The 26,643-nt window shown below is 47.4% G+C and overlaps 1 protein-coding gene across 5 annotated transcripts in view; it reads right to left on the bottom strand.

Annotated features, from left to right (window-relative positions):
• HDAC4 (histone deacetylase 4) overlaps positions 1-26,643 on the bottom strand; it is a 338,393-nt gene that overhangs the window by 132,044 nt on the left and 179,706 nt on the right. For all 5 annotated transcript variants that reach the window (XM_058533322.1, XM_058533325.1, XM_058533323.1 and 2 more), the window contains exon 4: positions 6,632-6,876. In XM_058533322.1, coding sequence (XP_058389305.1) covers positions 6,632-6,876 — 245 coding nt within the window. The remainder of the gene's footprint in view (positions 1-6,631; positions 6,877-26,643) is intronic.

The raw sequence follows: 26,643 nt of genomic DNA on the forward strand, positions 1-26,643 counted from the left end.
TTCTTTGTAATTTCCAATTATTCAAAAATTAACACTAAATGACTTTCACGATCAGAAAGAGAGATTAATTATGATGAAAACTTTCCTTGTAAAAATGACACTGCCTGGGGTACAAACACAGGCCCGGCCCTGCTTCTTGTCCACACACAACCCTGGGGGAGGCAGGGGGCCTGAGACCTTCCTCGCCCTCCCACTGATGCTCAGGCCACTTGGTTATCACTCAGGTTATCACTCGGTTGTTCCTCCTGGGCTGCGGTGGATTCCCTACCTGGTAGGCTACGGAGGAAGGTTTGTGGGGACCATCCCGTAAGCAAACAGTCCAAGAGGAGGGCAGACATCTGGGTAACCATGGCCAAGTGAACACAGGCATTCATCCCCACTCCTCTCTAAAAACCACTAAAGGGACAATAAAACAATATTTTTAAAAAGAGATAAAAATCCACAGAACAGAGATCACAAGAAGGGCTGGAGAGCAGGTTTGCCTTCAGAATTTTGGAAGATGCAGAGCAAGTGAGTGAAAGAAATGTCCTCAGCAGAGAAGGCTGTGGCTGTCACCAGGAAAACGAGATGGCAGCACTTCTGGTTAACGCCCAAACATCAGGCTCAACTATTAAATTGTGTCCAAAATGTTTCCACCAGTGAAGCTAAATGTGTGCTACATTCCCAAAACAAAAGTATAAATATTTGCAAAACATGAAAAAACATTTACGAAAACATCAGTGCCCATGGATGGAGGTGAGGGGACGGCACACCTGAACCCAGAACCAGAATATGGTGGGTGCGTTAACCAGACAGTGATTCTGGCTGGCACTGGGGGTTTCCAGTGTCCAGGCCCACAGCCCTGCCCCCTTCTTCCTCTTTATGGTGCAACCTGACTCCTATCCAAGTCAGTGCTGTGCTGGTCCCACTACAAACTCTCAACCAGAGTGAGGGTCACTCCTCTGTGCACCCTGACTCCTGTCCAAGTCAGTACCGTCAAGGTGCCTCTCTCACCTTCTCTGAACCAGAGGGAGGATCCCTTCTGTGTGCACCCCGACTCCTGGCCAAGTCACTACTGTCACAGCGCCTCTCCTACCTTCTCCGAACCAGAGTGAGGATCCCTCCTGTGTGCACCCCGACTCCTGTCCAAGTCTGACCGTCATGGCGCCTCTCCTACCTTCTCTGAATCAGAGCGAGGATCCCTCCTGGAGCAGACTATTGCACTAACGGCCCCTGTTTGTTGCAAGCCCTCCCAGTATCCATTCTCTTGGGTATAGTCCCATCAGAATTCTCACCTTGGCCTTGAGCCTTGAGCTTTGCTCTGGCCATTGGAGCAATAGCATATGTGACATAAGCAGAGGGTTAAATCACACTCGCCCTCCTGCTAAGCTTGGAACTCTGAAACCAGCAGATAGACCGCTGGCCCCTAACAGCTTGCAGACCACCAGACCAGAGAGTGAGATCATTCTAGGTCACCCAGCCACCAGGCGGCTCACAGCTGATCACAGGAGCATGGAAACGAGCCCAGACGTGAAGAGCAGCTCACATGACCCTCAACAAACAAAATGACTGCTGTGGCAAGTACTCTATTTGTGGTGGTTTGTCATGCAGCAAAAGCTAACAGAGACCGTCCTGCAGCAGCATCTTGCAGTCTTATAAAGTGACAGTGACTGCCACTCTAGCAGGAAGGACCTTGTGCTGGCTTATATGCTACAACTGTTCTCCTTTATGCATAAAATAAATATTTAAAGCATTGATCCTGATCTAAAGATGTAACCAATTCAGATTTCAGACACTTTGAAATATAAAAATCATGTTATTGCATCATTATAGTTAGAAAGCTTGTGGTACAAGAACTACGAGATTGACAGTCATGAGTGCCATCACTTGTGTTTGCCCACAGTGAGAAGGGCTTATGGGTTTCTCAGACTGTGGGACTGGATTTGCATCAAGGGCACAGGGAACGAAGCCAATGGGAAGGGAGGAAATGGTTAACTCCAATAAAAGCCAAGAGCTGCATCAGAAAGGACCTGTGGTTGTTGCACAGTGTGTGTAAGCAATATGCACCACGCAGACACAAGAGCGGAGACCCCAAATAGTTCTTTAATCAGAAGGGTGGTCTCAGTATTCGAAGGCACCTGAGTAGTGGCAGTGCACGCATGTGCGTGTGGGAGGGAGGGAGAGAGCCAAGTGGGAAATTACTATGTGGGATCTTGACTGGAAGGACGAAGCTGGCCATGTAGACCAGGAAGCACGTGCCAGAAGAGACCTTGGGCCTGGGAAGGCCAGCAGGAGAGATGGCAGCGGCAGGTTCTGTTGGCTGACAGTATGATACTTTTCCACTTGAAACACGAGAAACATATTTCTTGATAAAATAAGAAAAATTAAAAATAACACAACAAACCTCCAAGGTAGCAAATCTAGATAACAGTCTTTTAATCATCCATGCTGTCCCAGTTGACGAAATGCTAACAATTTTCTGGGCATAAACACCTGCCACCCCCAAACTCTCTCACTCTCTCAGCCCTCTGCCTCGGTTACAGGCTCACCCAGGACCCCATTCTGGGGAGAACTACCAGTGCAGGAAGGAGGTGAAGCAGCCCGACTTGCAGAGAAACGGCGTCAAGTACGAGGGTAACACTGCCGCTGAAACCTATACAAGATCTTATTTATCCAAAGTTAACGATGTAAGTTATATTTTAAAAACTATTACCTTTTTAATTATAAAAGTCTCTTCAAATTCACTGATGATTTAATGACACTAATTAGACTGTGTGCTCAAGAAATCCGTCTGACAAACACCACTGCCAAATGTCACTAAAATATGATGGCTCATGAGGAGTTTAAATCATCAAAACAGAAGCGACAGATGTAATGACACAATTACACAGTTTAAACAGCTTTTATGATCTCCGTTTTAAATGGGAAAATAAAACAAACAATTAAAACGCAGACAACATGTAACCTTGAGATTGTTCCCGTGCGTCTGAGAACCAGGCCCAGGACCACGTTCCTGGGGGCTCCCCTGGTCCCCCGGAGCACCGGGCCCTGTGGTCGGGTAAGGTCTCCCAGGGATACCCAGCCTGAGAAGTGCCCCACCGGCCAGGCCGGCCCAGCATAGGCTGCACGGTGCCTGCTCTGGAGCCTGCAGAGGCTGATGTGAGGCCCCAGAGGGAGACTGCTGTCCACCTCCAACGCAGTGACACGACTCCTGAAGCGCCACTGTGGGGAGAAACAAGGTCCGGAGGCAAGTCCAGCCTTGCCCTAAAGCGGCAGCACCAACCTCAAGTCTCAAGGGTCTTCTGATGTTTCTTTGCTTCCTAGCATCACCTCCGATGACCCTCACATACATTGGGCTTATTTGTCAATTTCTCATTTATGTTTTCCCTTGTAAAAGCTACAAATTCAATTGACACATACGTGAGACCATAAAAAATTAGCGTCTTTCTTAATCCTAGTCGGCACAAAAAGCCACACTGCAAGTTTAGGGTCCATCTTCCAATCATATGCTGTTTGAACGCTCCCTATTATATTGATGGATGAGGACGGGAGTGTGCAAAGGACAGTGAAAATACAGGGAACAAATGCAACTCAACAAGTAGCTGCCGAGTTCTCTCCTCAGCCAGGCGCTGTGCAGGGCCTGCAGGGAAGCCAGAAACGAGCAGCTGTGTGCAGAGCGAGGGCTGTGAACACAGTACCAGGTCAGAGGCTTGAGGGGATAGGAGACCTACGTGGCACACAGTGCTGCGGCCTCGAAAGACGGAGAGCAGGGACGGGGCCCCACTGGTCTCGAGGAGGCCAGGTAAAAGAGGACTACCTGAAATAACAGGCAAAGACAGACCACAGTGATCCTTCAGATTTCTAAGATGAGATAAAGATACGGGACTGTGATGGCAGAAGTTCAAAGGCTGCTGTCGAGTAGAAGAGTAACTCACGCCCAACACGGGGCGAGCACACGCCCTGGAGAGGAGAGAGCTCAAGTCTAGTTGTTTAAATTGCTTTTAGGAGTCACAGAAATGTGAGGCTACAGCTTCAAAGACAATGAAACCGGCAGCCTGTTGAGGGGGACTCCTGCCAGTTATGAAAGGCCTGCAAATCAAGGCCACTGTGTGGGCTGCAGGCAGTCACCTGGAGTAACTTCATCTTTCTGTGACTTTTGGCTGACAAGTGACCATTTCCCGCAGCCAGCCTAACTCAGACATTTCTCCCAGTCCCAAACCAGAGACACATCGTTATGCTCACAACCAAACACACCATGGGCCAGGGCTCTCAGCGGGATGCAGGCCCGTCCATCGCAGAGCAGAGCAGCAGCTGTCAGCGATGCGGAGGCTCTCGCACCAGCAGGTCCAGGCCGCTCAGCATCCCACCGGTCCTCCCTCTCTCTGTGATCCCAACAGCCAAGAAGAGCGGGGGAGGGAGCGTCTGCACTCGGTGTCGGGGAAGTCAAGGGCATTGTGCTTGCCCTCGTGGACCCCTCAACCACTCCATCCCAAACCCAAGGATGCTTATTAACAAGCAGAGGATCACAATGGCTGTGGCGGGCCAATCACCATAGAGACTGGTGACGTCTTTGTTGCACAGGACCACTAGGTCGCTCAGCATTCTAAAGGCACAACGAGAAGGCCTGGACCTCCAGCAGCTCAGGAAAGCATCCTCTCCTGGCTTTGTCCAGTGCTGACCTGAGAGGGCCAGCTGAGTCGGGGAAACAGCAGCGGGAACAACAACCACCCCAAACCAACAAAAACCAAAAGAACAATCAAAACTCCCAAGACCCAGGGCCTCTGATGCAGCTTCCCAGCACTCTCTCGTCTCATAAGGCCTTTGGAAACGCAACCACATGCTCACACGTGGTTCCGTGAGTGTGGACTCAGAGCTGCCTCCAGGCCCACTCTCAGGAGCCACTGGGCACTGTGATGCAGCTTGCTGAGCCAGATGACACCACTGGGCAGCCTCGCTCAGCAATTCTGCTGATGATTCTACAGATAGAACTGATCCCACCGGCCTTGGCACATTTACCCTCCCTCATCTTTTCAACAACGATTATTAAATGAACACACTGAGCAAAGTGTTTTACGTCTACAAGGAGGGGTAACCAGGATCCTGCAGATGATGGAATTCCTGGCCAGAGGCAGAAACAGATGGATGCACCAGTTATTCTGCATGGCACCGGTGGGCACCGGCGGGCACCGGCCATCTGGGTGCAGGCTAAAGCCTGAGGAAGCAAGGCGGGCTGAGTGACATCCACCCATGGGCCGTGTAGGTCTCTCGAACGGGCGTCTGGGAAGCATCAGGCAGCACAAGGGTGTAGGCTTTTAATTCCCCACCTCTGTGCTGTCCAGTGTAGTAGCCACTAACCACAGGTGGCCATGGAGCACCTGAAATGCAGCCCGTCCAAGTGGAGAGGTGCTCTGCGCATCTGGTCTGCAATGGTTTACCGAGACTCAGCACGAGCAGAACTTTTATACTGATTACACGTTGAAATAACATTGTAGAAATATGAGAATAAATAAAATATATTAAGATTAATTTTACCTTTTGGTAGCCAGGCTCCCAATGGCCCCCAGTGACCCCTGCCTCCTGGTGTTCACCCCTTGTCTAGGCCCCTCCTGGGATGTACTGGGGTCGGTCTGTGTGACCAGTAGAACAAGGCAGGGAAGGGGTTACGTCACTTCCAAGATTAGGTCAAAGGAGACACTGAGGCTTCCATCTTGGTCACTTGGATCCTGGTCTCTTGGATTGTTCCCTCTGGGAAAGCTGTGTTGGGAGAGGCCCACGTGATGAGGACCAGAGGCCTCCTGCCCACAGCCACGTGGTAAGCTCGGAAGGGGATCCTGCAGCCCCAGTCAACCCTTCAGATGAGACTGCAGCCCTGAGAGCTTGACCGCAGCCTCACGAGAGACCCTGAGTCACAACCCAGCGAAGCAGCTCCTGGGTTCCTGACCCACAGAAACTATCAGATAACAAGTTTGTTGTTTTAAGCTGTGGGGTAATTTGTTACATAGCAATAAATAACTTACACAATCTGTCTTTTCTTTTGCTTTGTTTTATGGTGGCTACTACAAAATGTAAAGTTACCTATATAATTTTAGTATACCCTGTATATTTCAATTGGACCGTGTTGCTCTACATGGTTCTAAATACAGTGAGAGCAAGTTATGATCACAGACATCATAATTGGTCTGTCGATCGCATAATATAACTTCATTACATATCACTAATACATGTTTCTTTCCAATGTATTTAATTTTAAAATCTGAGATCAGATTAAATACTTGTAAAGAGTAAGTATAAAGATAAAGTAATATTTTGATGCTGCTTCTGGCTGGTAATTTTTCTATTTATAGATACATCATATATTTGTAGATGAAATTAGATGGTAAGTATTTTCCCTATTTTAAGTACACTTCTACACCAGGACTCTCAAGTGCTGTTTCCCACCACAAAAGCCACAATTTACTTAACCAGTGCCTACTGTCAGACACCCAGGTGTCCGCTAATTTGGTATTAACAGCACAGCAAGGTGTATGTAAATCCTAGTGTTACAGCTAGTTATTAGGAACAATCCTTAGCAGGAGAATTTTGGTGCTACAAAGAGCATGCCATTTCCACAGGATCCCGAGATGGGCAGCTCCTCCTGGACGCCGTGACTTACTTTTATGTGCTCGTGCAGCTGGGCCTCGTGCTGCCGGGAGAGCTGCTCGTGCTGCCTCTGGAACTCGGCGATGAGGATCTGCCTCTGGAGCTGCTGCTTCTGCTTGAGGGCCAGGAGCTCCTGCTGCAGCTGCTGCTCCCGGAGGGTGGGCTCCGTCACGGGCAGTGAAAATTGGTGGTCCAGGCGGAGGTCCATGGGCACCGCCGGGGGGGCAACTTGCAAAGGCAGCGCCGAGGCCACGTCCACTGCAAAGAAAGCACAGCACAGAAGCACCATTACTGCAGCAGCATGGTGTCCCTGGCCAAGCTCCACGGTCCCTCCCAAAAAGCCACCGGCAACCGTCAAGGGGTGCCCATGTGCTAAAGGACATTTTACACTTCAGATGCCTCCTCCTGCCAGTCATGCCCAACAGGCTCAAAAAGCAGGACCTGGAGGCCTGTGAGGGGTTCCATTCCTCCAGCGCAAATATCAGTGGAAGGTCAGACCAGGATATACAGTTGCACAAACTCTCTTCCCTCCACCCCCACCCTCCACAGGGGAGGCCCTGCTCTCTCAAAGGACCCTGCGGCAGGCCAAATGCCCTTTCTGACATCATTTTTGAAAGTCCACAAAGAGAAAAAGAAACACAACAGCCCTGAAGAGAACTAAACACCAATGAGAGAGCGAACTGGCCTGCACTTTTCTTCTTCTTGTTCATGAAGCCACTGAAGAGTTTGTGCATGAACCACAGAACAGTGTGTGCCACTGAAGTGGTCCAGAAAGACGCCCAGGACGGAGAGCCCGTTTCCATGGTGAAGTGAGCGCCCTCTCGGAAAACATGTTTACCGACTGCAGCCAATAAACTGCTCCCGGCTCGCCTGCACCAGCACACTCATCAGGGGAACTCACGGAGGAACAGGTCTCCTTCACTGCACTAATTCACAAAGGAACGGGTCTCCTGCACTGTACTAATGTACTGCCGAACACAAGCTACAAGTGATTTTGATTAGAAACAGAAGGTAAATCAATCTTACTGCTTACAAATCAATACCAAATTAAAGTGAGAAAAGGAGTGCAGAGAGAAAGTTTTAAATCATGGATATCACAAAATAACTCCCTTTACGGCAGGTTTACTTGTGAGAAGTACTTGGGTGCACGCAGGCCTTCGCTGTAAGCCACCGTCGCCTCCAGCGCGGCCCAGGGACATAGCTGTGGGGCTTCTCAAACATGTGGTGGATACTCCCTCAGGCTCTGCTCATAAAATCCCATGAAGAGTTGAGGTGAGAGTACAGCCAGCCTGAGCTCCTCCCACAGAACCCACGACAGAGGCCCAGGGGCTCTCCCGTTCCTTCCAGAAAGCTCCCCCTACAACCTGCTCTGGGCTCACTTCTTCGTCAACTGACACACAACAGACCTGGGGGCCGGGGGGCGGGGGGGTGGGGGTGGGGCAAGGCTCAGATGGGAGCCCGAACTCAACAGGCGAGGGCCACCAAGGACCAGCTCCTCACCTTTAGGACCATCTCTGCCCGGACCCCCTGCAGTCAGGCCATCTTATCCACTTGACCTTGTCCCAGCGTCTCCCTAAGAGTGGCCCACCCACATGCCCGAGGACCTGATGCGCAGATCACAGGGCCCTCCAACCCCAAACATAACTCCGTTCCTCAGGAAGTCTGTGCTCCACAGCCCACAGCCCATAGATTCCAGTAAAACGGCCCATAAGTGGAACCGCCTCTCGAGACAGAGCATTTCTGTAGTCAAAGCCCAGGTGGCAGGTCTCACGCTGGCCGTCCTACGAAGCAAAGCTGGGAAACGCTGCTTCTGAGGCTGAGGCCGGCTCTGGCAGAAACCCTGGGTTCTAAGCCCTGAGCCAACACAGTCACCTGGCCTCACTGAGGCCCTGTCCTTGACTGAAATGTGGCCATCATGCCTGCAGGGCACACCTCATGTAGGCAGAGGCCAGGACACTGCCTGGCCTGGGACAGAGCGGTGCCTGGGACATGGGGCTCTCTGGCTCCTTGTCACCATCTTTCCCTCCTCAGGACTCGCAGCCAATCCTTGGCTTCTTCCCATCTGAAGCGCCCAGGGCTGGCTGATGGAGGCCCAGAGCCTAGAGCAGCTGTAAGGCAAGGCATGCCTGGGCCCTGGGCCACAGGCAGTGGAGAAAGAGACAGAACCGCCCAGGAGGCAATCGGAAAATTCTCATAATTGATCATTTTAAGAAAATATCTAATTCTCCTCTCTTTTAAGCACCAACAAGCACAGAATAAATAATAGCTGATTGTTTCTCTTCTGTTTCTTCCCCAAATCAGTGAAGTGCAACCCTCAACTTTTTAAAGATTTTATTTATTTATTTATTTATTTATTTATTCTCCCCCCGCCCCCCAAGCCCCAGTAGATAGTTGTATGTCACAGCTGCACATCCTTCTAGTTGCTGTATGTGGGACACGGCCTCAGCATGGCCGGAGAAGTGGTGTGTCGGTGTGTGCCTGGGATCCGAACCCAGGCCGCCAGCAGCGGAGCGCTTACACTTAACCGCTAAGCCATGGGGCCGGCCCTCAACTTTTTAAATGTACTTATTTTTTTTCTAATTGGGTATCAGCCTTGACATATTAAGAGGTTTTTATTTGACATTTACGTGAGAAAAATCTACACAAACTGTGTTTTCATGAACAGGACAGGAAGGGTAGTATCCCCCCCCCCCACAAGCTGGTCAAGGCTGGATTTCATTAATTTCATTTCTTTTTTTGATCATTTTTATTATGAAATATACAAAAATGGGAAAACTGTGTAAATAACACCAGTTTTATAAAACCTCAATATTTGCTTCAGACTTTCTCTTAAGGAATAAAGTATTACAGAGCAGAGGGAAGAGAGCTCAGTACACAACCTCAGAGAGAAGAAAAAGAGAAAGTGACTCGACTTCTTAAAGGAAATTCGGTTCACGTTTTCCTTTCCCAAGGAGGGGGTATGTTACCCTGCTTTCACAGCACGACACCGCTGACGCTTCCTAAAAACATCGCCCCTGGGAATGAGCACCAGGTCCTCCAGTCCTCTTTCTAGCTGCATCCACGGGTGCATCACAGCGTCTCCATTAACCTGTGAACCTGCTCATTTACTTCAGAGATCACAGGTGAGTTACTTAACAGACTCCTCGGCCGGTCTGCCTTTGCTCTCTAAGGATAAGCCTGACTCGCTGAGTTCTACACACCCAGTCACAGATGGATTTAGCCCGCGACTGTTTTATTGAGAACGTCTGAGTCACGTTCGCGGGTGAGATTAGCCTATAAGGTCTCTCTCTCATACTCGTTTGTCTGGTTAAGCAGTGATATTTTAGCTTAAGTAAATAAGCACAGGGAATTCATGAAATAATCTTATTGCCCTGTATTTCGTAAGCTGTATCACCTCGTTTGCTCCACAGCGGGTGGGGCCAGGTGTGACCCCCCACTTATAAGATGTGCCATGGTGACCTAAGATCTTGCGCAAGGCCATCCCTAAGATGCTGGGCAGAAGAAGACCCATCTGCTGCTCATTTTAGCATATTCTCTCCTATTTCTAATTTTTCATAGATGGGGGTCAGGGAGACCATCAGAAATGTCTAGTAGTTAATCTCTTTAAATGCTGCACATAAGACAACCTTTAAGGTATCCTTTTTATTAACTTCAAAAATATGATGGGCCAAACGTTTCTACACACACTTCCACTTACTGAAGAAATACGCAGGGCCTCTGCTCTGTGCTGGATGCTGGGGACAGTTGCCTGTCCAGCCTGGAGCAGGCCCACGTGGGACACCAGAGAGGAGAGGCCAGTGGGGCTGATGGAAGGCCCTGGGAGGGTCCACACAGGGGCTGTATCTCCCCGAGATGGAAGTGGCAGCGTGAGCAAGGACCCAGGGGTCCCGGTGTAAGTGGAGGGTGGTGGGGACACTGAGGGAGAGGAGGAGCCCGGATCCCCGCTCAGAGAGCAGGCCTGCATCTGTAAATCCTGGAGTCCCCGCAGGCCCGGGCGGGGTGCTGCCCTCCCTGGGCAGCGAGGGGGAGGCGGGCCTCAGACCCAGAGGGGCCGGCAGCAGGGTTCTGGGGGCTGACAGAGAAGAGGGTGGTGGCCTCGGGGAGGATGCTGCAGGTAGAAGCAGCGGCTCAGCTGCTGGCCAGGCTGGGCTGTTTCAATGGCTCCTTCTGAGTAACGGGGTGAGGCAGGCTGTGCATACCCACCACACGCCAGTGTGGTTCAGTTTGTTTACTCAAACTTTTCTCAGATTCTCCTGGGCCTGGAATCACAGGGAATCTTATAAGACAACACTGCCTGGAAGCCCTGGTTAGTCATTCCACAGACACCCAAGAGTGGATGGGTCCAGGTGAAGGGTCTGCAGAAATGGCCAGGAGACCTGTAGAAGCACCCCCTCCTGCCTGGGGTGCATAGACAGAAGGCATATGTGGGTGCCAAAGTTGATGAGCAAATGCTGTCTCCAGCAAATGCTATCTCCAGCACAACGTCATCATGTTCTCCAAGTGTTAGAAAGGGATGGAAGTCCTGCCTCATTTACCATTTTGTGGTATCACATAAAACTTCATTCTTCTGCTAAAGTTAAAAGCAGAGCAAAGAGAATGAAAAGCTATACGTTACCCACGTCATATATACCATAACCAACTACTGCCATTTCGTCACCCCTGAAAACAATGCTGCATTCACAGATAGACCCAAAAACAAGCATTTGAAACTTCACGGAGCAAGGAGACCCACGCAAGGGCCCCCTGAGAAATGCTGCCTTCCCACTTCTAATATGCTCAACACTGGGAAGCCAGGTGGGTGGGGGCAGTGGCCGACACTGTCTCCAGGCCCTGCCCTGCACACCAGCTGCGGAGATCAGAACCACAGTCCCCATTCATTCCAGCTGCTGGCGGGTGCGTCAAACATGACTTGTACTATTTTGGTATCAAAAACTATTTGAAATGCCATGAGTTCCCAACAGAAGCTGCTAGTGCTTTTGACCCAAAGCGCCCTGAAGAAAACAATAAAACCTTTTCTACTTAAAGAATGCAGCATCAAAACAAAAAAGCCTGTATTCTCATGAATATTTTATGGTAGAGCAGAAAATTGCTTTTATAGGTTGTGCCTTGAGAAACATATTAATACAATCAGACTCATGACGTTAGTCCAAGCACAAAGACTATATTCAGAGTTTCAATAAGAAATGGCAAGGCTGTGCTGTGAATTACAAGTTCTCAATCACAAACAGAAAAAATCTGTTAGTCTCTGTCTATTTTTTTTAATAAACGATCATAAAAAAGGACACTAATTTTCCATTACATGGGTTAGGTCCTCCTTCACAACACCATTTCATGCCATCATATAGATTTGCAATAAAGAGAGGCACTATTCTTTAGAAATACAGCCAAAGTTTAGGGTCTGTTCAAGTAAAGAATGACTCATTCAAATCTAGGGAAAAATAATAGATATTTCAACTATGTAACCACGATTTCCTCTGACACTGACATTTTCCCTGTGTGTGAGCGAGGGAGAGAGACTGGAAGGGGGGGCGGGGAAGGGAGGGAAAAAGACAGAGAGGGTATATTAGAAATGCATAACTTATTTAAAAATGTTTTCATCTTTTATTGTGAAATGTGTCACACACACTGAAGTACACGTATGTTAAGGTAAAAGAAGAGTAATTAAGAGAACCACCTCCTCATGAAGGAGCTGGGCATCACTCTCTGTGCCCTCCAAACCATATGCCCCTACCAATGTTCTGGCTTCATTAAGCATCCCCTTGTTTCCTTTAGGGTGATAACATCTACGGATGTACAGTTGACAAGAGTGACCCCTGGGAAACCAAGGGCCACTCCCACTGCGGCATCAGAGAGGGCAATCATGTGGACCACACAGCCCTGCATCCTGCTTCTACATCCACTATGGCCCCCCTGCAGTCCTCAGGTGTGAGGCACGCAGAAGGCCCCGTGGAAAAACGTGCGTCCTCAGGTGAGTGAGGCGGTAGGGTAGGGAGGAGAAGAGGGACAACATGGTCCAGAAAGCTCAACAACAAAGAAGAGTCTGGGGCAGGCTCACTGGCTTCTGTCCGCAGGGCAAGGGGACGGCACATTGCACAGGCAGCTTGGGGGCCAGCCCTCCCTCCACACACCTGCCCCAGAAGCAAAGAGCTCCAGCCCAGCCTGGTGGCCCAGTGTCTCCTGCACAGCTCCATCTTGGGGCAGCCTCCTCCTCCAGGGGATCCCCTTTGTCTCTGCCCTGGAGTAGATGGCCCGATTCCTCCATCCCACTCATCTCCTTCCTTGGTTCATTCTCTTGTTCTGCAGGAACTCCAAACGTGTCTTGAAAAAGAAAGCATGGGAAGTAAATTCTGCTTGTCCAAGAATGTATTTATTTTCCTCTCAATGTACTGCTACTTTGGCTGCATACAGAATTCCAGCTTGAAAATCATTTCCTTGAGGATCGCGAAGGCACCGCTTTAGGGGCTTCTCGCTCCCGATACTGATATTGAAGATGTGAAGCTGTTCCAATTTCTGGATCCTTTGACCGTCACTTGCTTTTTCTCTCCGGATGTTGGTAAGATCTTCTCCTTGTTCCCAGTGTTCTGAAATTTCAAAATTATATGGCTTGGGGAGGATCTTCCTTCATCCACTGTCGGGCACTCAGGCGGCCCGTTCACTGTGGCCGCTCCTGTCTTCCAGCTGTGGGGCATTTCCTACAATTACTTTGTTGATGATTTCCTTTTTTCTGTTTTCTCCTTCTGAAACTTCTAAGTGGTGGGTGGTAAGTCTCCTGGAAGGATCCTCTAATTTTCTTTTTCATTCTCTCCTATTTTCCTTTTCTTTGTCTTATGCTCAACTTTAGATGAGATTTCCTTAAATGTATAATCTAACCTTTTCACTAAGTTTTGCATAATTTCTGCTATTATATTTTTAACTGACAAATCAAAGAGCCACATGCAGAGAACAAGGCCCCTGAACGTCCTTTCTTATGCTGTCCTGTTCTTATTTAGTGAACAAAGTATCTTCTCTAATCTCTGAGGACAGCAAGGATGACTTATTAAGAGCTTCTTTTCTCTGCATGGTCTCTTGTTTCCTCCAAGTTGTTTGTTTTGCTTCTATCATCCCGGCTGGAGCACTGGCGGGTGCTGGGCAACCCCAGGACGTGTCCCTGAGCGAGAGTGGAGGCGTGGGGCCTCACTGGAAGCTGTGGGTGGAGTGGGATTCTCAATGCCGAGCTTCACTGGAGGGCGCGTGCAGCTAGTACTACTCAGGACACCCGAGGCTCAGTACCCACAGGACTCCCTGCTTAGGCTGGCACACTTCCCCAGAGAGGAGGAGCCTTCCCATCTCAGCCAGGAGGGGAAGGCTGAGCCTTCAGGGTACTGAGTGAGGGTCTCTGCACTTGGTCTCATCAAGAACATTGTAACTTGTGCCCCTGTTCCTGCACAGTCCCAGGCCCGGGCGTCTGGATTATATTCTCCAGAGGAAAAAACCTCCAGTACCCCCACCTGGTGGGGGGACTCGGTCAGGCGGCACAGCAGGGCAGGTCGTTAGGGGTCTACCTGGTCCGCTTCTATGCTCCCCTCTGTCTTGGCCCATTCTCTTTTCATTCCTGTTCCAGAGGGAATGGGGCTGCTCTGTGAGGATGGTGGGATGGCGGCATTGATCTGGGGGGTTCTTGGCTTCACCCACGGTTGGTCTCTGGTTTTTTTCTGGTCTGCCAAATAAGTTGTGACTTATGCATCTGCTTTCCAACTTCTAGACTGTTGTTGATGTTATTTCCTCTTCTGTTCTCATTTTTGTGAGCTTATGACCTTTCTCTGGAATATATATTTGTATTTTTTACAGAAAATTTCAAAAATACACAAAGGCAGAGGGAATAGTATAATCGACTCCCATGGAGCCATCACCCAGTTCCAATAACTGTCAACTCATGGCCAATCTCATCTCTTCTCTACGCCCGCCCACAGCCCTACCTTCTAGCTTATACTAAAGCAGACCAGCCATCACATCCCGCTTTTAAAAAACGTAATCAAGTACCATCAACATACCCAAATAGATTAACAACAATGCCATGATATTATCAAAGAGCGAGAAAGTGTTCCCATTTTTTAGGGAGTCTCATACACGTTTTTTAAACTTTATTCAAATCAAGACCCAAATAAGGTCCATACATTGCAATTGACTGACATCTCTCAAATTCTTTCTAATCTAAAGGTTCCCCCCTTCTTCTCCCTTGCCTCTGCACCCCCTCCAATTTATGGGCTGAAGACACTGGTCATCTGTCCCGTGGAGTCTGCATGTCTGTATTTTGCTGACCGTACCTGGGGTGCACACGAGCACCGCTGTCTTGGTATTTGCTGTAAACTGGGAGTGGACTCTGGAGGCCTTATTTCCAGCAAGACCACCTTCCTAGGAGCAGTTCTGTACTTCCTCAGGGAGCTCCTGCTCTCTCCATGGCTTTTTTTTGTGTTTTTAGCAGCTGACAGTGATCGTTGCCTAGATGATGTCATCAGGGTTGCCAAGAGTGCCTTTCTAGTTCCATCATCCCCTCTTGGTTTGCTAGCTAGACCATTTCTATAATGAGAAAGGATCCCAAATCAACTAGCTTGTTACTCTGACAAACAGTTTCTAGAAGAAAGGCAGGGCAAGTGCTTTACTCTCTTCTTTTATTTGCCAATTCTTAAAAATAATGAGTTGGTCCCCCAGCAGCCTCCGTATGTGAGCAATGAGGAGGGTTTTGTTTTTTCAAGACCATAATGAACTGAGTCCACTGTAGTTCTGTTCTAACACTCAAATGGTCCCCCATCAAACACTGGGAGCCCTTCAGGTTGCCTCCCCAGCCGCTTTGAAACCCACTAGTGGTCTCTGGGAACAGCCCTCTGGTCTGCTGTGACAAGATGTTCTGGGCTCTTCTTGGGCATTTTTTGATCCCCACATGGAATCAAGAAGTTTCTCCAAGGAGAACTGGGTCCCTTCAGTGGGAAACAGTATTTAGAGACCACAGTCTGGGTGCGGAGTGACCACTGCTTATGACATATATCTTGACTGGAGTTTTTGTGAATTTCAGCAGTGAGCGAAATTAGATACATGTGTTCAATCTGCCATCTTGCCATGGAACTTGGGAATGCCTAGCTTATTAAAAATATAATTCAAAAGGATTGAACAGTCATAATCAAGTTACATTCAAAATACTCATTTATATGCAACATCATTTTCCCAAAAGGTGTTCTTAACTGAATTACAATGATTTTATTTAACATTGTGTGTGTCTCGGGGGAAGATGAGGTGTACAAGTCAGAAGTACTTTTTAATGTAAAGATTTTAAAGTATTCTGTAGGAAATATATATAATGTAAGTGGCTTCTACCTTAGATTCATATGTAAATGAGTATATATATTTTCTCTTTGCCTTATTTAGATGTATAAATGCAATGCCAAAGAAATAAGCTTATGTTAACAATTCACTATAATTCAAATTATGCTAAAAAACTAAAACGATTGTGGCACAAGAAGAAGCTGTTTATTGTTCTGTTTTCAATTGAGATAAAAATGTAAAGAAATAAACATAAATATATATGGAGGTATTTATAGATTTTACAGATGTATTTATGGGACTTTTTTTTTTTAAGCTGGTGTGGGCAGGGAGAGATATGCATCATAGTCAGATTATTTTAAACATACCCCTTTGAGTTGTGTTTTCGGTGCATGTGATTTCTTTGCACAGTTCTAGAAATCAAGGGGCAGCACACGTGTTTAGGCCCTGGATTACCTCCTGCTTCTGCCGTCCAGACAAGAAGGAAGTTGATTACTCTTCAAAATCAAGGAGAAATATACCAGAGCAGAGCATTTACTCTAAGCTGGAGGCAGGAGAGGATGTCCCGGGCAGGCACACAGCCCTGTCCTCCTCCTCCTCCTCCTCACTATGGGATCACAGGTCCTGTGGGCTCACCCCGTCCTCCTCCTCCTCCTGGTCATCACTACGGGATCACAGGTCCTGGGGGCTGACCCTGGCCTGAGGCTCTATATGTGCTAACTCATTTAAGGTATAAACAAACAACTCCAGCGATGCTGAGTGATACCAGCTCATCCGGGTCTGACAGGTGGGGAAATTGAAGAGCAGAGAGTCTAGGCAACTTGCCCAAGGCCACACAGCAAACGCAAACCCAGAACTGGAACCTGGTTATCGGTTATCGTAAGCACAATGTGGAGGGGGAGGGGGGAGCTCAGGGGCTCACAGGTCACCCGTGGTGGTGGCTCTCAGGCTGGGAGGTGCCAGCAGCACTGGGACTTGGGAACAACTTTGGGCCCAGGCCCTCTGCGGCAAGCAGGGTCTCTGGGGGCTCCAGTGGTGCTCAGTGATCAGGCACCCCAAAGCCCGAGAGCCCCTGCTCCAGAGCTTTGTGTAGACACCCACAGGAGCACTTCCCACCCCCAGTGGGCCTGTCTGACCCCTTGCCTTCCTCCTCATGGCTCCGGCTTTGGTTTCGGTCCTGACCAAAGGCCGGGTCCCCCCTGTAATTACTGGCTCGCTTGGGTGCCCTGCAGTTCAGTGCTCTCCATGAATAAATTCTCTACTTTTCCTCAAAAGCTCCTGGGGCCAGAGCAGCCATGGGATCAGGCAGGCTCTGCTCAAGGCCAAGACAACAGCCCCACAGGCACAGCCAGGCTGAGTCTGCACAACGAACCAGCACCAGGAAGACAGGTTTAAAAGTGCAGCCAAATCTGCTGAGCACAAGAGACGGAAGCGGAAAAGCGCTGAAATATCATTTTCACTGCTAAAAATAAAAAGCTACAATTAACACCAGGTGTATGTTTTACTCCACTGTTTCTTTATTTACCTAAGTCAGCTTTCACCTCCATCCAACTCGCACCACCTCCCCAAACTACAAGTTTTCAGAATGTTTCTCCCTGGCAGAAAGTCTAAGATCCATCACTACACTAATAAGGCATGGGACTCAGCCACAGTAGCTGCCACCAACTGGGGGATTTCCCACAGCTGGTGAGGATCTTCCTATGGCTTTGCTCCCTGCTGCAAGGTCCCTACTGGGCTTCTCCGAGTTGTCCGCTAGCACCAGAGAGAACATTCTAGCGGAGAAGGTAAACCTGCAGTGCTGCTGGAAGGGTTTTCCCCACAAGCGTACTCTCTCTGTCTACATCCTGGCAAACCAACGTGGGAGACATGAGAGCATGAGATGGAGTCTATTCATGGAAACCAGTTGTGCAGTCACCAGCTCCAGGCAACAGGGCGGTATTCCCAAGCAAATCTAATGAGAAAAATCTAGGCTGGGGCCGCTGTGATGTCACCTCTCAGGACATCCAGTAGAGAGATCTAGTCTGTCCAAATGTCCACAATGTGAGGTCACAGCATGAGGAGATGACAAGGCTAGCACCTGCAGCCCGGGGCATGATAGGAGCGTGCCTCTGGGTCTGGTGTGAGCTCAAATCCAGCCCGTGTCCTGGGAGAAGGCGCCCTGGTCTCTGGCCTCCTTTTTCCTCTGTTAATCAGGGTAACAACAGGATGCCTGCTTGTTGTAGGGCAACATGGGCTAACGTGAGAAGTGCTGGCACGTCGCTGGAGCTGTGTGTGTGACCCGGCGTCCATCCTGGAACCAGGATGCACCCTTGAATCCAGTGTCATCCGTCATGAGGGCTGTGCACATGTGGAGAGAAAATTGCTCAGGGTGTCCGACTCAGCAGAATGGGCATTTGGGAGAGGTGGGCGGAACTGAGCCAATCTTGCCTCACGTGCTCCTGAACCCTGTTCCCATAAGCACCTGGAAAGTGCTTTTTACACTGAGGGAATACGGCAAGATGAAACCTGGCGGTCAGGATGCCGGGAGTGATTCCAAGAAGGGTGCCAGTTTGCATGTTTGACAACTGAGAGCAGAGCTTATAGACAATTGCAAGGAAGAGGGCAGGCCACAGCCACCTGGGCAGGGGCAAGTCAACCCACACCCTGACTCGAGTATTCCAGCAAACCAGCCCTGCTCTCATCCATTCATGGGCACCAGCCACTCTACAGACCTCAAGACAGCAGGCACTGCCCTGGAGCATCCAGCCCCTCAGGCAGCTCGGCCTTCCAGAAGCTTCCAGGAGCTTCTAGAAGCACAGCCTTCCATGACCTCAACAAGTCAGAACGAGAAGAGACGAGACGAGAAGAGAACGTCCCAGCCTGGTATCTGGGGTCGGATCGGCAAGCACAGAGCGCTGGAACCCTTTCTTTCACAGTAGCAGAGCCCAGAAGATTCCCAACACCCGATAGACTCCGCCGCCCTCCAAGCGAACACAGACGGGCCTGGGGGAATTTCACTGTCTGAAGGAAGCACACTTCACTGGCAGGCGGGGATGGCAGCAGTGGTGAGCACCCGAAGGAGGATAATCCTGCTTTTCACGTGAGCAGGAACTTCCCTTTGTAATCATCAAGTTATTTCCAGCAAAATCAACTGTAGGTTCATACAGGAGTCAAGGATAAAAACATGGCTGACCATGCTCAGATTTTGGAAAATTCCTTTTTGTACTTTAACCAGAAGTGAAGAAGTCTGATTGGAAAACACAATAACGAGGGATTACACTTTCAGGATCCCAGAAGGAAGGACCAGCAGCATCACCTCCCTCTCCTAGAATTACAAATCAATACAGGCTGTTTGGGTTTTCGGGTGAAAACTCCGTTAACTGAAATAGACTTGGGGTTTTATAAAGAAACAGATTGAGGTTGACCGTATCAGGACCATCTTCTTTAAAAGGCGGTGTGGTTACTGCTTGGAGGATAGATGCACAGATGTGGGCAAGGAAGGATAAGATGGCAGCCCACCCACCGTCATCTCTAGCTATGACCTCACGGGGGCAGCATCGTGACCAGATCTGCGCATCACTTCCAAGTCCCAGGAATACAGACAAATCCCAAGCAGCCCACCTCCCAGCCAAGACCACCTCTGATGGCTGCCCCTACTCAACACAACGCATCAGGCGGCTGGTGGCCCTGCCCCCATGCCCTGACCCAGGCCTCCTGCTTGGCAAATGGCTGTATTCACAGCAGCACAGGTGAGGGGTCCCTGAGAACTGACAGACGGGGGACCAAAAAGGAACTGTCAACTTCAGGTGATAGGAACAGGACCCAGAAACACTAGCTTTACAAGGCACCAAGGAAATGCAAGTCCACTTAGTTTCTGAAGCAGAGGGAGAAACAGACACTGGCTGTCATTTCCTCAGGCTGGGTGCTGACCCTACAGCAGTGCCTAGGAGTTTAGGTCAGATCTCTCTCTCCCTCTTTCTCTCCCTTCCTGAAAGAAATAAAAAGCCCTTTGCAGTACAGGAGAACAAAGGGAAAAGAATTAAGACAATGGAGCAGAATTTTGGCTATCTTAACATTTCTGTGTACATCTGAAGTCATCGTTTCTAATGATGCCCCTGCTCCTCTCCCTTCTCACCACCCCCCACTGGGCCCCCACGCTGACTGCTGAGACTCCCCATCTTCCAGCCCGTCTGTCTCCACACCATCCCCTGAAATGAGTCAGTAACCCTGCCGCCTGGCCTTCCTGCCACCCAGCCAAGGAGGGTCAGGGCCTGTGTTTCAGTCCTGGAGGTCGGGTTCCAGAGTGTGTGCTCCCAAGCGTGAACTTCAACTTAGGTCAGACCTCTGCGGAGGCAATATCTGCAGAGGCATGGCTGAGAATTTTCCAGAACTGGTAGAAGACATGAATCTGCAGACACAGAAAGCACAACCATGCAGGAGAAAACAAAAAACAAATCAAGACAATTTCAAAGCAGAACTGCAGAAACCAAAAACAGGTGGAGTGAGGTTGCCCCACAAGGGACAGGCAGTCACAGCCAGAAAACAGTGAGCTGTCTCTCAGCACCAAGAGAACACACTCGTCAGGCTAGAGTTATGCGTCCAGGGAAACTGTCTTTCAAGAATGAACGTGGAATATATATAGATATGTGCCAGGTTACAACTCACTGACAAGCCTTCAGGTAAGGAGAAAGCCCAAGAAAGTCTGGGAGGCAGGAAGAAAAGGTGAGCAGAGAAACTGACAAACAGAAGATAAGTCCAAACAAACATTTCCTAAACAAGATAGGAAGAAGAATAACCACATCCACTTGTAGAGTTAAACCAAAGACAATGGAAAGATTGCAGGGAGGCAAGTGGGAAGGGGTCATGAGAGCTGGAGAGTCCTATGACCCCCACACAGCTGTGGAGCCTGAGGCAGAAAATACGACTTCAGACATTTAAGTTCGAAGAGTAACGTTTCACGCTTAACTGCTAGAAACAGAGTATATGACTTCCAAATTGGGTAAGGTGGGGAGGGGGAATCAAACAAAATTTTAAGGAGGAAAAAGAAATACGGCTGCTAACCACACACACACACACACACACACACAGTGGGGTACCTCCCGATGGAAGTGACAGTGCATCTATAAAGTTTTGCCAAAAACAATGACACTTGAATCTGATCAGACCTCTAGATCTGACTACCAATTTACACGACACCCAGGCAACAGAGGTCCCTTTTACATGACAAGACTGGGATGAAACCAAGCAAAATTTAGAACAAGGGAAAACTCTACAGGACAAACAACCCAGCATCTTCAAAGATGAACTGCAAGGGTCAAAAAATAATAATAATAAAAAGGAGGAAAAACCTACAGGTTCCCTGGAGACTTTAGGAGACACACCAGTCACCATGTATGAACACTGACTGGACCCTAAGTCAAACAATAAGCTAAAAAAAAAAAAAAAGTTTCTAACACCATCAGGGACAGATCAACACTGGGTGAATATCTGATAAAATAAGAAAATTGTTCCTCTGTCTAAATATGAAAATGGCGTGGAACTTATGTTTAAAACCAAATGAGCCCCCACCTTTTGGAGATACAGGCACTGGAACAGTATCCGTTACAGATGAAATGATACGAGTGGGATTTGATTCAAAATGACTGCAAGGGTGGAGGTGGGAGTGAGCACGGGCACAGACAACATGCAGCTGGACACGACCTGACACTGCCCAAGCTGGCTGACCACGACATGCGGGAATCTTCTACTATTTTCTCCCTTCTTAATGTGTCAAAAATTTTCTATGATACAAAGTTAAAAATTTTTTTAAAATTACATTTCTAAATGTCTAATGGGTCGAAGAAGAAATCATAACAACCACTTAAAAATAATTAGAATAGAGGCCAGCCCCATGGTGTAGTGCTTAAGTGCTCCACTTCAGTGGCCTGGGTTACATAGGTTCGGATCCCGGGTGCAGACCTACACACTGCTCATCAAGCCATGCTGTGGTAGCACCCCACATACAAAATAGCAGAAGACTGGCACAGATGTTAGCTCAGCACCAATCTTCCTCAAGCAAAAAGAAGATTGGCAACAGATGTTTGCTCAGGGCCAATCTTCCTCACCAAAAATAATAATAATAATTAATATGGAAAGATAATGAAAAAAGTACATATAATAATTTGCAAGGCTCTGCTCTTATGGTACTCAGAGGAAAACTGATAGCCTTAAATGCTTATATCTGACAATAATAAGAATACAAATTAATAAGCTAGGTATATCTTTAAGAAGTTAGAAAAACAGGGCCGGCCCCATGGCTTAGTGGTTGAGTGCGAGTGCTCCGCTGCTGGTGGCCCAGGTTCAGATCCCGGGCGCGCACCGACGCACTGCTTCTCCGGCCATGCTGAGGCCAAGTCCCACATACGGCAACTAGAATGATGTGCAACTATGACATACAACTATCTACTGGGGCTTTGGGGGAAAAAAAGGAGGAGGATTGGCAATAGATGTTAGCTCAGAGCCAGTCTTCTTCAGCAAAAAAAAAAAAAAAAAAGAGGAGGATTAGCACGGATGTTAGCTCAGGGCTGATCTACCTCACACACACACAAAAAAGAAGTTAGAAAAACATTAGAAGAAATCCGAGGAAAACAGGTGGAAGGAGATAATAAATATACAAATGAAATGGAAAATAGTCATTCCAAACATTCATACATACCAATGCAATAAAGAATTTGTTCTTTGAAAAGACCAATAAAATAGACAACATTCTGGTGAGAGTGATTTAGAAAACGAGAGACAAGCACAAATTTAAAATATTAGGAATTAAAGAGGTCAGCTAACGAGATATGGCAGAAATTGAAAATACAAGAAAACACAATGAACAAATTTAGGCCAATCAGTTTTAATGCTCAAATAAAATAGACACATTTCTAGAAAAATATAACTTTCCAAAGCTGACAACAAATAGAAAACAGAAACCTTGTAATCAGAAACTAAATTGATTCAATACTTTCCAATCTTCCCACAAAGATTTTAGAGACAGTATTATCGAACTTTCAACTAGCTGATCACTCAATTTTAAACAAAACCTTATAGAGAAGAGAAGAATAAAGAGCACCTCTGAGCTCATTCTACGAGGCTAGTATAAAACTTTGTTACCAAAACCAGACAAAGACAGCATAAAAAGAAAAATTACAGTCCCGCTCATGAATACAGCCACAAAACTCCCAAATGAATTATTAGCAGGCTTAATCTCGCAGTCTATAAAAAAGATAACAGACCAAAATAAGTGGTATTTTACAATGAGAAGTGCAAGATCTATATAGAACATCCATAAATGTAATTCACTACATTAATAATGAAAACAAGCATATTATAAAATCCAACAACTATTCATTACAAAAGCTCTTAGTAAACTAGGAACAAAAGAGAATTTCTTTAACCTGAAAAAGGGTATCTATAAAAAAGCCACAGCAAATATTGCTTTTAATGGTGAAGCTTGAACAAGACAAGATTCTAGCCAATACCATCCCAGAGGAGCCAGCTGATGGGGCAAAAAGGGAAGAAAAAACAGCCACGATTCACAAACTCTGTGATTGCCAATACAGAATTCCCTCCATCAAAAAAAAAGAATTACAGAGAAGATAATAGAACTAGAGGACACTTAACAAGGGCAATATAAAAAAACTAACTGAGTTTCAATATAACACAACAAGTAGAAAACCTAACATTAAAAAAAAAAGTACCAAAAATTAAATCTAACACAAGATAAGAGAGACCTTTACAGATAAAAGTTATAAAAGACTGCTGACAGATATTTCAAGTGACTGAAATAAATGGAGACAGACCATATTCAAGCACAAGAAGAATTACCATGATAAAGGTATCGGCTCTCCCCAAACTGCTCTACAGACCCAATGCAGAGCATTTCATGAACTTGACAAGCTGATTCTCAAACTACATGGGAGAATAAACCCAAGAGCAGTCAAGGCTCCTGAAGAAAGCAGTAAGGCGTCCTCTGCAGGTAACTATGGAAACGGTAGAGTAATGTTTACTCTTATGGAAGGAAGATGGAATTCATCCCTATTCACACCATAGGCCAAAATTAATTCCACCCACATGAAGACTCAAATGTGAAAGGCAAAATTTAAAAACTTGTAGAAGATGCTATTGGAAAATATGCTCGAGACCTTGGAAAGAAAAACTCAAGATGCAAAGAATGATTACCACAAAAGACAAACCTGTCCAGTTTGACTACATTTACATTAAGTAATGTAATGCTCATTACACATTACTTAAAAGTGAAAGACTGAGTCCTGGAGAAGATGGTCAACATTATATATAACTGACAAAGTACTTGACAAAGGACTTGTACCTATAATATAAACTCCTATAAATCAGTACAAAAAAGACCAAAAAAAAAATGGCAAGAGATATAAATAGGCTTTTCAGAGAAGAAGGCTCCGAATGGCAGGAAAAAAATGGGCTAAAATGCTGGACCATATTAGTAATCAGGAAAGTCCATCAGACCCCCATGAGGTCCTGGTTTACACTCACGCATTGTGAGGTTACCAAGGGTTGGAGAGGCTACAGGCAGCGGGCACGGGGCAGTCAGCAGTAAATGAGAATGGACCTTTGGGAAAACCACCAGCTTTCTCTTATGAAGCTGAACCTTGGTTCTACGACTCAGCAATTCCACTCCCAGGCACATCCAGACCTGAAAACTTCCTGCACATGTGCACAGGGAGAATGTGTGAGAACATTCAGTACAGCAGGATTAACTGGAAACAGCCACCAACAGATACACTGTGGGATGTTCAGAATGTGTCGGTGTCTTCAGCAGCGAAACAGGACGATGTGAATGAATACGAGAAACAATACTGAGTAAAAAGGCAAGCTGCAGAAGACTTTTGGTACAATACCACTTTTAAAAAGCTCAAAAGAGTAAAACTAAGCAGTACGCTGTTTGAGGAAGAGGAAGCTTCCCTCTACGGCAAAACTAGTTTGTAAAAGAAAGCAAGTCAATGACAAACAAACAATTGAGAACGGGGGTTTATGTGAATGGTGAGCAAGCTGCATTCATGACTAGGCCTGTGAGCAAAAGGGCCCATGCCCCCCTGGGGAGACCAGCGCCCCCGAAATCAGCCCAGGGAAATGCCTCGCTCCACTTTTCAGCAAACATGGCTCATTTGGGTCCTCTGATAATAAAGGACGGAATGATAGTTCAAAATTCTACCTTCCTGACTTCTCAGGAACAGAGTGCATTCGGCATGTACAAGAACAGCATTTACACAACGATCATCACTGGGTTCACACCTGGAGGGAGGCTGGGGTGAGGGTGCTAGAACTTCCCAGTGGAAACCACCCTTCCTTCACCCAGGGCACCTGGGAGGGATGAACAACCTTCCTCTACCTGCCTGGTCATAAAGAGCATTTCCTGTAGGAGCCCCATCACGCAGGCCTTAAATCACACTCCACAGTACTGAGGGGTCATTTATATTTAAATATGTCGTCAAAAAAGGGGCAGACATTGGCTTTTTAAGACCTATTTGGACATCCCTTAAAAGGTGAGATGAAGAAATCTTAAATGCTACGCACTTGGGAATTAATTATAAGCACTATTGCACAATGACATCATGTAGCTTTAATCCCCTAAAACCACTTGCTCACAAAAAAGTGATTTAAATTACATTTTAAATTGACCTATCTAAAATTAACTTTAAATGAAAATTTCTGACAGAAGGAAATATAGTTTCTTCCATCTTATTTTTTTTAATGGTGTAAACACAGAATTTGTGCCCTCACAATACATAATCACTAACCAGTATAAAATCCAGCTTCCAGAAGGCTGGAAACAATTAAGGAACCCTCTGTCCTCCCCAAGGACCAGCCTTGCTGCTCCTCCCAGAGGGCTGAAAGTCCCAATAGTGACGATGCCCGGGTTTGGTCCAAAGGCCCCCACAATCGCCCTGACTGGGTGTTAAGTGAGGATGAAGAAATCAATAGTACAGAGTTTTACCTTCACATAAAAGAAACTTCAGTGACACCTGCATTTGAAAACGCCATTTTCAAGTTACTTGCTTAACTTGAATGATGCGGTCCCCAGCCGACTATGAGAGACACTGCTCCCAGGCTTTGTCTGAAGGAAGGCCTGTGGGCTCCATCCCCAATCATTCAACAGCTAGAGCTGCAAAAGCAGCTTTAAATCCCACGCGGGACTTCTCCCACTTTGCGTTTACTGAGCCTCAGACATTCTCTCGTAAGCCACCTGACGCATTCCCCGGAATCCGGCCTCTTAAAATATCTTCGAGGGCTTGTACAGCCCCTCATGCCTTTTCTTTAAAAACAAGTAAACAAAAACCCCAAAAACAAACAAACAGAAGGCAGTGGCAACGTGCATCACGGTGGGCCTCGTGGGGAGGGGCTGAGGGCTCTGTGTGCACCGAGTCCACGCTGCAGTTAGAAGATAAAACACAGTCCATTCCCCTTGGCCTAATGTTTCATAAAGATCATCTCACTGAGTGTAGGGTCATTTTAAAATATGAATCTCCTTTACAAATGAAAAATGTTCTGAAAGACTTCTAAAAGTTCCTAAAGTGATCAATGAAGATGTGGGGAGGGCAGGTTTTTGTTTGTTTCACAAAGAGTTTAATTTTGAAGCCCAGTTGACAAGTGTTTTTAAGAAGGAATGGGGGCCGGCCCTGTGGCGTAGTGGTTCAATTCAGTGTGCTCCACTTCGGCGGATCGGGTTCGCAGGTTCAGATCCCCAGTGCA

The sequence above is a fragment of the Diceros bicornis genome, chromosome 37, assembly GCF_020826845.1.
Source record: "Diceros bicornis minor isolate mBicDic1 chromosome 37, mDicBic1.mat.cur, whole genome shotgun sequence".
Taxonomy (NCBI): Eukaryota; Metazoa; Chordata; class Mammalia; order Perissodactyla; family Rhinocerotidae; genus Diceros; species Diceros bicornis.